This window comes from Tursiops truncatus, chromosome 8 (genome assembly GCF_011762595.2).
Source record: "Tursiops truncatus isolate mTurTru1 chromosome 8, mTurTru1.mat.Y, whole genome shotgun sequence".
Classification (NCBI taxonomy): domain Eukaryota; kingdom Metazoa; phylum Chordata; class Mammalia; order Artiodactyla; family Delphinidae; genus Tursiops; species Tursiops truncatus.
Window position 1 is genome coordinate 98,967,297 of NC_047041.1, and position 8,777 is coordinate 98,976,073.

The window sequence follows — 8,777 nt, forward strand, 5'->3', positions numbered from 1 at the left end:
AGGGATGAAGCACGTTCCTAGCCTGCTTCCCAAGGGGGATGCTTCACCGGCCTGGTCCTACCTGCGTGTACACCAGCAGGACACTGATCCAGTCATAGCCATATAGCTGTCCACACTGAAGAACATGTCCCTACGACAGCCTGAATTAAATGGTTACCTTAATGAAGAACAAGAATCAGTAGCTTCAAGTCTACTTTAAGCCTCAAAATGCTTTCCATACATATAAATTGTGAAAGCCAGAACTGCTGGAAACGTATAAAACACCTAATTCAGAATCAGGAATCCTTAAGTCCTGTCTGAATTCAAAACACCCAAGCCTTGGTATCTTTCGCAAACTAAGGAATTTCGTACGTAAATACAGATCCTCCTAAGCGGTTCACTTTGGTGAGTGTGACTGAGCCATGGTGGCACTTACAAGTTTAATAAAGATGGCCTGGATACACTCCTAGCCCACCCCGAGAATTCAAAGACAACAGCTGGGTACCAAATTACTTTATTTGAAGGAATAGTACTAAGGAAAGGACTTGTAGATATTTTGGTACAACTTACAGAAAAGGTAAGGTAACCCAAACATGCATGCACTGCCTTGGTGACCAGGGAGGTCACCCCTGTGGCTACGGGAAGCCAGCCTAAGGCTTAGCTCTCATTATCACTGTTTCCCAGGGTGTGCTTGTCAAAGAGATACTGTGCCATGCCAGATTCAGGGGCCCCCATCGTGCGCAAGTTGGTCACGTGGTCACCCAATTCTTTGATGGATTTCACCTGCTCATTCAGATAATGCGTCTCAAGGAAGTCACACAACTAGAAAAGAGAACAAGGAAAAAAGTTATTGGGAAGCTTCCCCAGCCCCTAAGACAAATGATTTCCTCCATTTACTCCCAGGTTGCCAATACTCACATGGGGGTCATTTTTCTCAGTGGCCAGTTTGTGCAGTTCCAGTAGTGACTGATTCACACTTTTTTCCAAGTGTAGCGCACATTCCATTGCATTCAGCCCATTCTCCCAGTCATCACGGTCTGGTTTCTGAATGAGAGGAGGTTAAGTCAGTGCATCTGCAACCTCTACCACTTAAACCACAAATCAGCAAGCATCTAATGTGTAACAACCGCGCTTGGCAAAAGGAACAGCCAAGTTCCCCCTGACAACCGCTTCCCATTTAATATCCTTGCCCATTACCGTCTGCCAACTTTAGCTTAGACGGTAGGCCCGAAAAAGCGCAAAAGACAAAAACCCAAAGTATCCTCATCTGATAAGGGCAACTGCTGAGCTCAGTGATTTCTGACGTCAGAGGACTGCTAGACAGATGAGGCATGCCGACCCTAGGATCTTCAGTTCACCTTGATATCCTGAAGGAAGATTCGGCCACCCCGTTGGTTCTGCAGCTTCATCAGTTTCTCAGCATGTTCCCTCTCCTCAGAAGATTGGTGAAGAAAATATTTGGCAAAGTTCTTCAAAGCCACATCATCGCGGTCAAAATAGTACGACTGAAAACAGTACATGAACACGTTAGGGATTCCCAAAGAAAGGCAGTCGGCTAGTCTAGGCTTCCTTCTCAAAGCCCAGCAAGAAAGGGTCTGAGCACAGAAGACTAGAGCAAGGTGTGTTCCCGGATTGAACACGACAGTAATTAGTTTTTACTCTGAAACACAAAAATGAAACTTGGTCCTTGAAACTGAAAGTTTGCTACAAGAAACCGTTAGAATATCATGGGAATTGCCTCCACCATGGAACATCTTAAGCATCTGTTTAAGTGCACAGTAAAGTTCTTACAGCCCCTGTGAAATCTGGTTGAAGAGATGTTGGAGTATTTACCCTGCACTGTTAGTAGTGCCTTCTCCCCCTCCTCCCTGGGTAATCCACGTTAAAACATGAGCTGCGGGCTTCCCTGGTGGCGCAGTGGTTGAGAGTCCGCCTGCCGATGCAGGGGACACGGGTTCGTGCTCCGGTCCGGGAAGATCCCACATGCCGCGGAGCGGCTGGGCCCGTGAGCCATGGCCGCTGAGCCTGCGCGTCCGGAGCCTGTGCTCCGCAACGGGAGAGGCCACAACAGTGAGGCCCGCTTACCGCAAAAAAAGCAAAACAAAAACAAAAAACATGAGCTGCCAGCTTGCAGCAGGCTGATGGATGTGTAAAATTAACCCACTAGGCAAGGTAACAGTTGTTACCTTGTTTACCATGTAAACATGTTATCAGTAGAAAGCAAAAATTTTAGTCCCTTTTACACCCCTGCTGTATTCAGTTGTTCCTGAAATGGAGTGACAGTCATAGAAATCCAGGCGTATTCCAAACCCATCCGGAACACGTTTATTCTTGGATGATTTGCAAAACGTAATAAGACAATTATAACTAAAACTCCTACCACACCGATTAAAACCAGGATTTTGGAAAACTGATTCCACCGATTACTGCATGGAAAATTTTCAGGCCCCGTAACTGTTGGTGGACTATATCCAAGAACTAAAGATTTAATTACGCCACAACCCTCAGACACAAAAAAGATAAAGAATACGGGTGGCAGACAACTCGGTGAGACTGAAAGGGAGATTTCTAGAGATATGCTTCAATTCAAGCGGGACTTCGAGATAAACAGAGCGGAGAGGTGGAGGCGGCTGTTCGGCCCACGAGAAATAAACCACTTCGCACCAGCCCCCACAGTTGGACACCATTACCCAGCAGGCTCCGCCTGACTCAGGGGGATGGGAGCCGGACCTCCTCAGCACCGCCCCCATCACGTGATCGAAAGCAGAAGGGATGGAAATGCGAAAATCCACCTTCCTAACTGCAGGGTCGTACTGGTGGCAAGTGTGGCAACCCCGGGAGGAAACTCAGCTCTCTTTAAATAAACTGGGGTGCGCAGAGGCGGCCCTGGCCCGCGAGGCAACACTCCCAGGGGACAACTGCTCAGAATTTCTGCGCAGGAGTCCTAGAGGACCCCGAGCACCCTTCATTTTGCAGAAGGGCGCACGGAGGCGGGAGGCGGGAGGCGGGAGGCGGGAGGCGGGAGGCGGGAGGCGGGAGGGCCCTCCCGGTAGCCACACCCCCGCCCTGCAGCCAGGGAGGCCGCGCCCGTGCCCCGTGGGCCCGCCCGCGCTCACCATGGACAGGTAGACGTAGGAGGCGTAGAGCTCCAGGTTGATCTGGCGGTTGATGGCGGCCTCCGAGTCCTGGTGGTAGTTCTGGCGCACCTGCGAGGGGGACGCGGTCGTCATGGCGGGCGGCTGAGGTGAAACGGTGGCGGTGGCTGCGCGGCGCTGTAACGGCGGCGGGGACCTTGGGGCGATCAGAGGGCGCCGTGAGGTGGTGGCGAGGGCTGGCTCTGAGCGGCCGGCCGGAGCGGGGGACGAGCGCCGGGTTCCGTCCAAGCACTGTTGAAGCAAGAAACCGCGGCGACTCTCCGCGAGGACTGTGGCGCAGGTGACTCTTGCCCGGCTCTTATAGCGGGAATGGGCGTCAGGCCCGCCGCGGCCAATCACGCCGCCCGCCCGCCTAGCTGAGCCCCGCCCCTTCCTGTGGACGCGCGGCTCCGCCCCGCTGGGGGTGGGTGGGGAAGGAGGGGTGGGGGTGGCGGTGCGGGGTCTGGGTGGCCTGGAGGGTGCAGCTTGTTCCGTGGAACGTGGGGCTTGTTTCGTGGGGTTGGAGAGAAAACCTGAGCGGGGGCAGGAAGCTCAGTTCGGAGCCCTGACCCCGGTGGCGTCCTAGGTCTTGAAACCGACAGGAAACTGCCCCTGGCGCCGGGGGCGTCAGGGCGATTGCGAGGTCCCAGAAGGCACCCTGAGACTCTTGGCTAAGGGCATGTTAAAAATCAGAGCGGTAGAGCCGCAGTTGCCACACCCCGAGGTGATTACTTCGTGATGCAAATAGGGAACCTGGAGGGTGAACGTGGGCCCGAGGAGGCCGAGTGAGTCAGAGGTCGGGCTGGGAAAGGGCTCAATTTCTCTTCCTCAAAGCTTAGAAAGAGACCGAATGCAGGCCGGGTGGGGCCCACGGCCCGTCGCGGGTCGGCCCCTCTTCCGGCTCCGGCGACCTGGTCCGCCGTTTGCTGAAAGCAAATATGGCTCCTCGTGCAGCATTTGATACAACAAAGGCTGGGCGGGTCGTGTTTCCCGAGAGACTGCGGTGATCGCCTTCCCGAGGGAAACGTGGGGATGAGCCATTGAATTCTGAGGAAATCGCCGGTAGCTTAAAGCTCAGAGACCAGGGATTAGAAAATAGAGAAGAAGCCGCTTGGGTCTGGAAAGGATGCTGCGAGGCCATTTTGAAAAGGCCTCTTTTATTGGCCCCAGTCCCAGGAGCCTCGGGCTGAGCAGGCGCTACAGGGAGCCACCCCCAGGTTGTCCTTGGAGAGAAGCTAATGGCACTGAACGAATGTGCGCGACAGATGCCAGGGACCCTGGGGGGGGGGGGGAACACAGGGGCACTGCGTGTGGCTTGCAGCAGTGTCCCCAGCACTGAATGGGTGTGAATTCATGGATGGCAGAACTGGACGGAGCTAGGCCGAGCGCCTGCGCCCCAGTCTGCTCTCCTCAGGGTCACTATTCTTAGCCGGGTTCTTCAACGCATGGGTGGGAGACCTACCCAAGAACCTTTTCAGGATGTTCACAAACATGCAACTGGAAGCTGGACTTCCAAACCTTTAAAAAACATTTTTTTAAAAATTTCAATTAAAAAAAGAAAGAATGGAAAAAAAGGAATGTGTGTCTCTATAACTGAATCACTTTGCTGTACAGCAGAAATTAACACAACATTGTAAATCAACTATATTTCAATTTTAAAAACTTTAAAGAAGGAACTTTACTAAAATATTAAGTTGCTGATGGAATTATGGCACTTGCTCTCTTGCATCTGTTATTCATTTCAAAACGAACATGTGTTCGTTTAAGGAAAAAAATTTTTAGTGGGGCTAGAGCTACATACGATAAAATAAGCAGAAGGGTGGTGGGAGAATACAGACAAGGAGTGCCTTACCCAGTCTGGGATAGGAGGTCAGGGAAAGCTTCCCTAACAAAGTGACACTTGAGGGGGACTTCCCTGGTGGTCCAGTGTTAAGGAATCCACCTTCCAATGCGGGGGATGTAGGTTCCGTCCCTGTTCAGGGAACTAAGATCCCACATGCTGCAGGGCAACTAAGCCCACGTGCCACAACTGTTGAGCTCGCATGGCACAAACTACAGAGCACACTCTCTTTGGAGCCCGCACAGCACAACTAGAGAAGAGAAAACCCGCTTGCCAAAACTAGAGAGAAGCCCGACAGCCGCAACTAGAGAGAAACCCGAGCAGACTGAGGGCCATAATGAAAAGCTTCCGTATGCCTCAACAAAGATCCCGTGTGCCGCAACTAAGACACGATGCAGCCACACACACAAAAAAGGAAAATAAATAAATGTTGAAAAAGAAAAGAAAGTGACACTTGAACTAAGTGTCACTTAGTTCAAGGAAAAGTAAAAGAAGGAAAAGTAAAAGAAAGGTGAAAGGGAGGAGGGAGATGAGGAGGGAATTCCAAGCAGAGAGAGCAGCACATGTAAAGGTATAAGGTGTGGAAATGCATGGCCTATCCAAGGCACCTTAAGAAAATGTGTTGGCCTGAAAGTAGAGTCCATGTTGGTGAAGCCTGGGAGGGTAGTATAGGGGCAAGGTCAGGAAGGGTTGTGTGTCGTAAAAAGGGGTTAAATCTTATCCTGGAGGACATGGAGACCCTAAAGGATTTCTAGCCAGAGAAATAACCACGTTAGTTTTGTTTCTAGAAATCTTACACCGAATCAACAGAAAAACTATTAGGGTAAGAGTATGACAAAGTTACCAGATGCAAAGTTTTCCTATGTGTCAGTAACCAGTTAGACAATGAAATGAGAGAAAAATTTTCTTCATTTACAATGGCAACAAAAGCTTAAAGTACCTAGGAATAAAGTTACCAAATGTGTGAAGAAAACTATGAATGTTTACTGCTGGACAGAAAAGAAAACTTGCATAAATGAAGAGACACCATGTTTCTACATAGCCAACCTCAGTTTGGCAAAGATGTCAATTCTCCCCAAATTAACTTATAAATTCAGTGCAATTTCTGTAAAACTCAGTGGTCTTTTGGAACCTTGACAAAATGCTTCTAAAGTTCATTTGGAAGAGTGTGTAGAAAAGCTGATAAGCATTTGGGGGGAAAAATGTTATGAGGTTAGATTTGTCCTCCCCGACATAAAAAAAAACAGTAGTATAAATATAATATTATAAAGCAGTTGGTACTGGCGCAGGAAAAGGTGAGTAGATCAGTGCAACTAAACAGTCCTACCCCCATATGAACGGGAACTTGGTACATGCTAAGTGGCATTTCAATTAGGAGAGAGAGAGAGTGGGTTCAACAAATGATGTTGAAACAATAGATAGTCATGTGGTGAAAAATGACTCAGCATTTCAAAAATGCGTTCCAGATGGATTAAAGATCCAAGCCTTAAAAAACAAAAAACAAAACAAAAAAACCCCTATAAAGTCATTAGAAGAATATATAGAAAATTATCTTTTAGAATTTGGGGGTAGGGAGTGTTCTTCTGCGGCTGCCTTAAAAAAACAACAACAACCTATGAAGTCATTAGAAGAATGTATAGAAAATTATCTTTTAGAATTAGGGGGTAGGGAGTGTTCTTCTGAGGCTGCCTTAAAAAAAGAAGCCAGTTGGCAGATATGACTACTTGAAAATCTGGACGATGGCAGAGCAAGAAGGACCAACTATTGAACTACACCAAAGAAAAAGTAAAGTCCAAGTCTTCAGAAAACAAAGAATATGCCAAAGCAGAGAAAATCGATGACACTACAATTCCTGAAAGAGCTCCAAAATGAAGCAAGATTGCAAAACAGAATGTTACTAGAGTGCCTTGGTTATCAGGTGCATTTGATTACAGGAAAGAGATAAATTTAGAACAGAACTGGCCCCTTTGGCAGTGGGAGGGAAGAGGAAAATGAATCCAGAATTTCTGGGACGTGTAGTATTGAAGTTAGAACTCTTTGTCTTTTTCAACCAGTAAAAAATAAAACCAAGAAATACTTTGAGTAAGACAGGCTGATTAAGATGAATCCTCAGGGTAATGACCAAATCAAGAGCATGGCCGTCACACAGTTTGTTAAAATTTCTGAATGGATTAAGGTAGTTTCTAGGAAGTCCTTTCCGTTGGACCAAGCGCCTGGGGGGCCCGGGGGGGGGGGCCCGCGGGGAGAGCAAAGGGTGTGGTCCCACCAAATCTTGATGAATTCAAAATACATGGAGTTAAGTCTTTGAGAGGCATATCTAGAAACATACTGTGAATAGTTATTGGAATATGAAGCTAACTGGTATCAAGTAGGTAAAAAGCCAACAAAATTGTTCCTTTCTTTGCAAAGATGAGTGATTTAAGTTTTTGAAATAAAGCTATAATTAACTAAATAAAATGCAGAATCTTAGGTGTTTTATTAAATGTGTTTTGACACTTGAATACAGCTGAAACAAGATGCAGAACATTTCCATTATCCCAGAAAGTTTCTCTGTACCCCTTTCCAGATTTCCCCCATACCCCTCAAGAAGAGCTCTCTTCTGATATTAAGTAACTTGGCATGTTCTAGAATTTCATATGGATGGAATCATACAACAAAAATGAAAAGCTGTAAGACAAAAGATGCCGTAAACAAAGTTAAAATACAAATGACAATTAAGTTAGTGTTTGTAGCTTGCTAAGTAGTGAAGATTCATAACCATACTATACAATATATATTCGTATGTATAACCGTATATTGTAGACATATAGATCACTTTTGGATCGTCTTCCCTGCTGCTGTATACTGTAAGCTCCTGGTGGGCAGGCATTAGTTCTGTCTTCTCCATCCTGCATTTCAAGCATTTTGCAAGATGCTTGTAACTTGGTCCTCAGTATTTGTTGAATGAACGGATGTATGCATGATTGAATGTGGAGGATAGTTTAAAGTCAGACAAGAGGGCTGGGTACCTGTTGGGAGGTAACAGCTGTAGTTCTCAGTGAGTAGAAGAGACAGAAAGCAGATTTGAGACATATGGAGAAGACAGAACAGACAGGATGAGGTAGCTGATTGGATAGCTGTGGAGGGGGGTGGTAAGGGGGGGCCGGTGGGCAAGAGAGCCCCCAGCTGTCTGGCCTGGGCAGCTGAGTTGCTGCTGCCGTTCACTGAGGATGGGGACACAGAAGGAAATGCAGTTTGGGGGGAGGGTTGTTGAAGGAGGCCAGCTTGGTTTTGCACAGGATTTGCTGAGTTTCAGGGCCTCCAGGACATCCAGGTGGACAGAGCCAACATGAAGTTGGATCCACCGGAAGGAAGTTGTTCTGGTGCAGAAAGGAGGTTTCTTGGCTCCGTGCTTGGTTAAAACACATGCAGCTGCAGTGACCATCACAGCAAAACTGAGGGTCAGCTTGGGATGTAGAAGGTCACTGGGGGAGGCCGGCTGGGAAAAATGAAAGGGCAGTCTTGTGCTGGGGGTGGGGGGTGTTTGCTTGGGCCTGTTCCGCACCTTCTGGGAACCCTGGGGTGTCCGAACTGCCATCTCCAAGCCTCTAGATCCTTTCGAAGCCCTGGCCTGGTCTTTGGACCTTTGTTGACCAGGATTCTGCCTCCCTCCCCTCCAGCCCCGGCTCCTCTGAGAAGGTGGGGAGTTTGGCTGGCCTCCCTGGGGCCTCTGCGGGAGGAGCCTCAGGCTAGGGAAGAGCCAGGCCTGTGGTTTCTGGAGGACTCCAGCTCACCCGGGAGGGGGAAGAGGTGGGGGATGGGATGGAGAACTGCTGCCCCACCGT

The 8,777-nt window shown here is 48.5% G+C and overlaps 1 protein-coding gene across 1 annotated transcript; it reads right to left on the reverse strand.

Moving 5' to 3' along the window:
* Positions 1-477: 477 nt before the first annotated feature.
* On the reverse strand, positions 478-3,410 carry FTH1 (ferritin heavy chain 1). Its single transcript, XM_019932558.3, has 4 exons — positions 3,096-3,410; positions 1,338-1,484; positions 898-1,023; positions 478-801 (listed from the first exon to the last, which is right to left on the reverse strand). The coding sequence occupies exons 1-4, from the start codon at positions 3,207-3,209 to the stop codon at positions 637-639; spliced, it is 552 nt and encodes a 183-aa protein (XP_019788117.1). The 5' UTR covers positions 3,210-3,410; the 3' UTR covers positions 478-636.
* Positions 3,411-8,777: the final 5,367 nt, after the last annotated feature.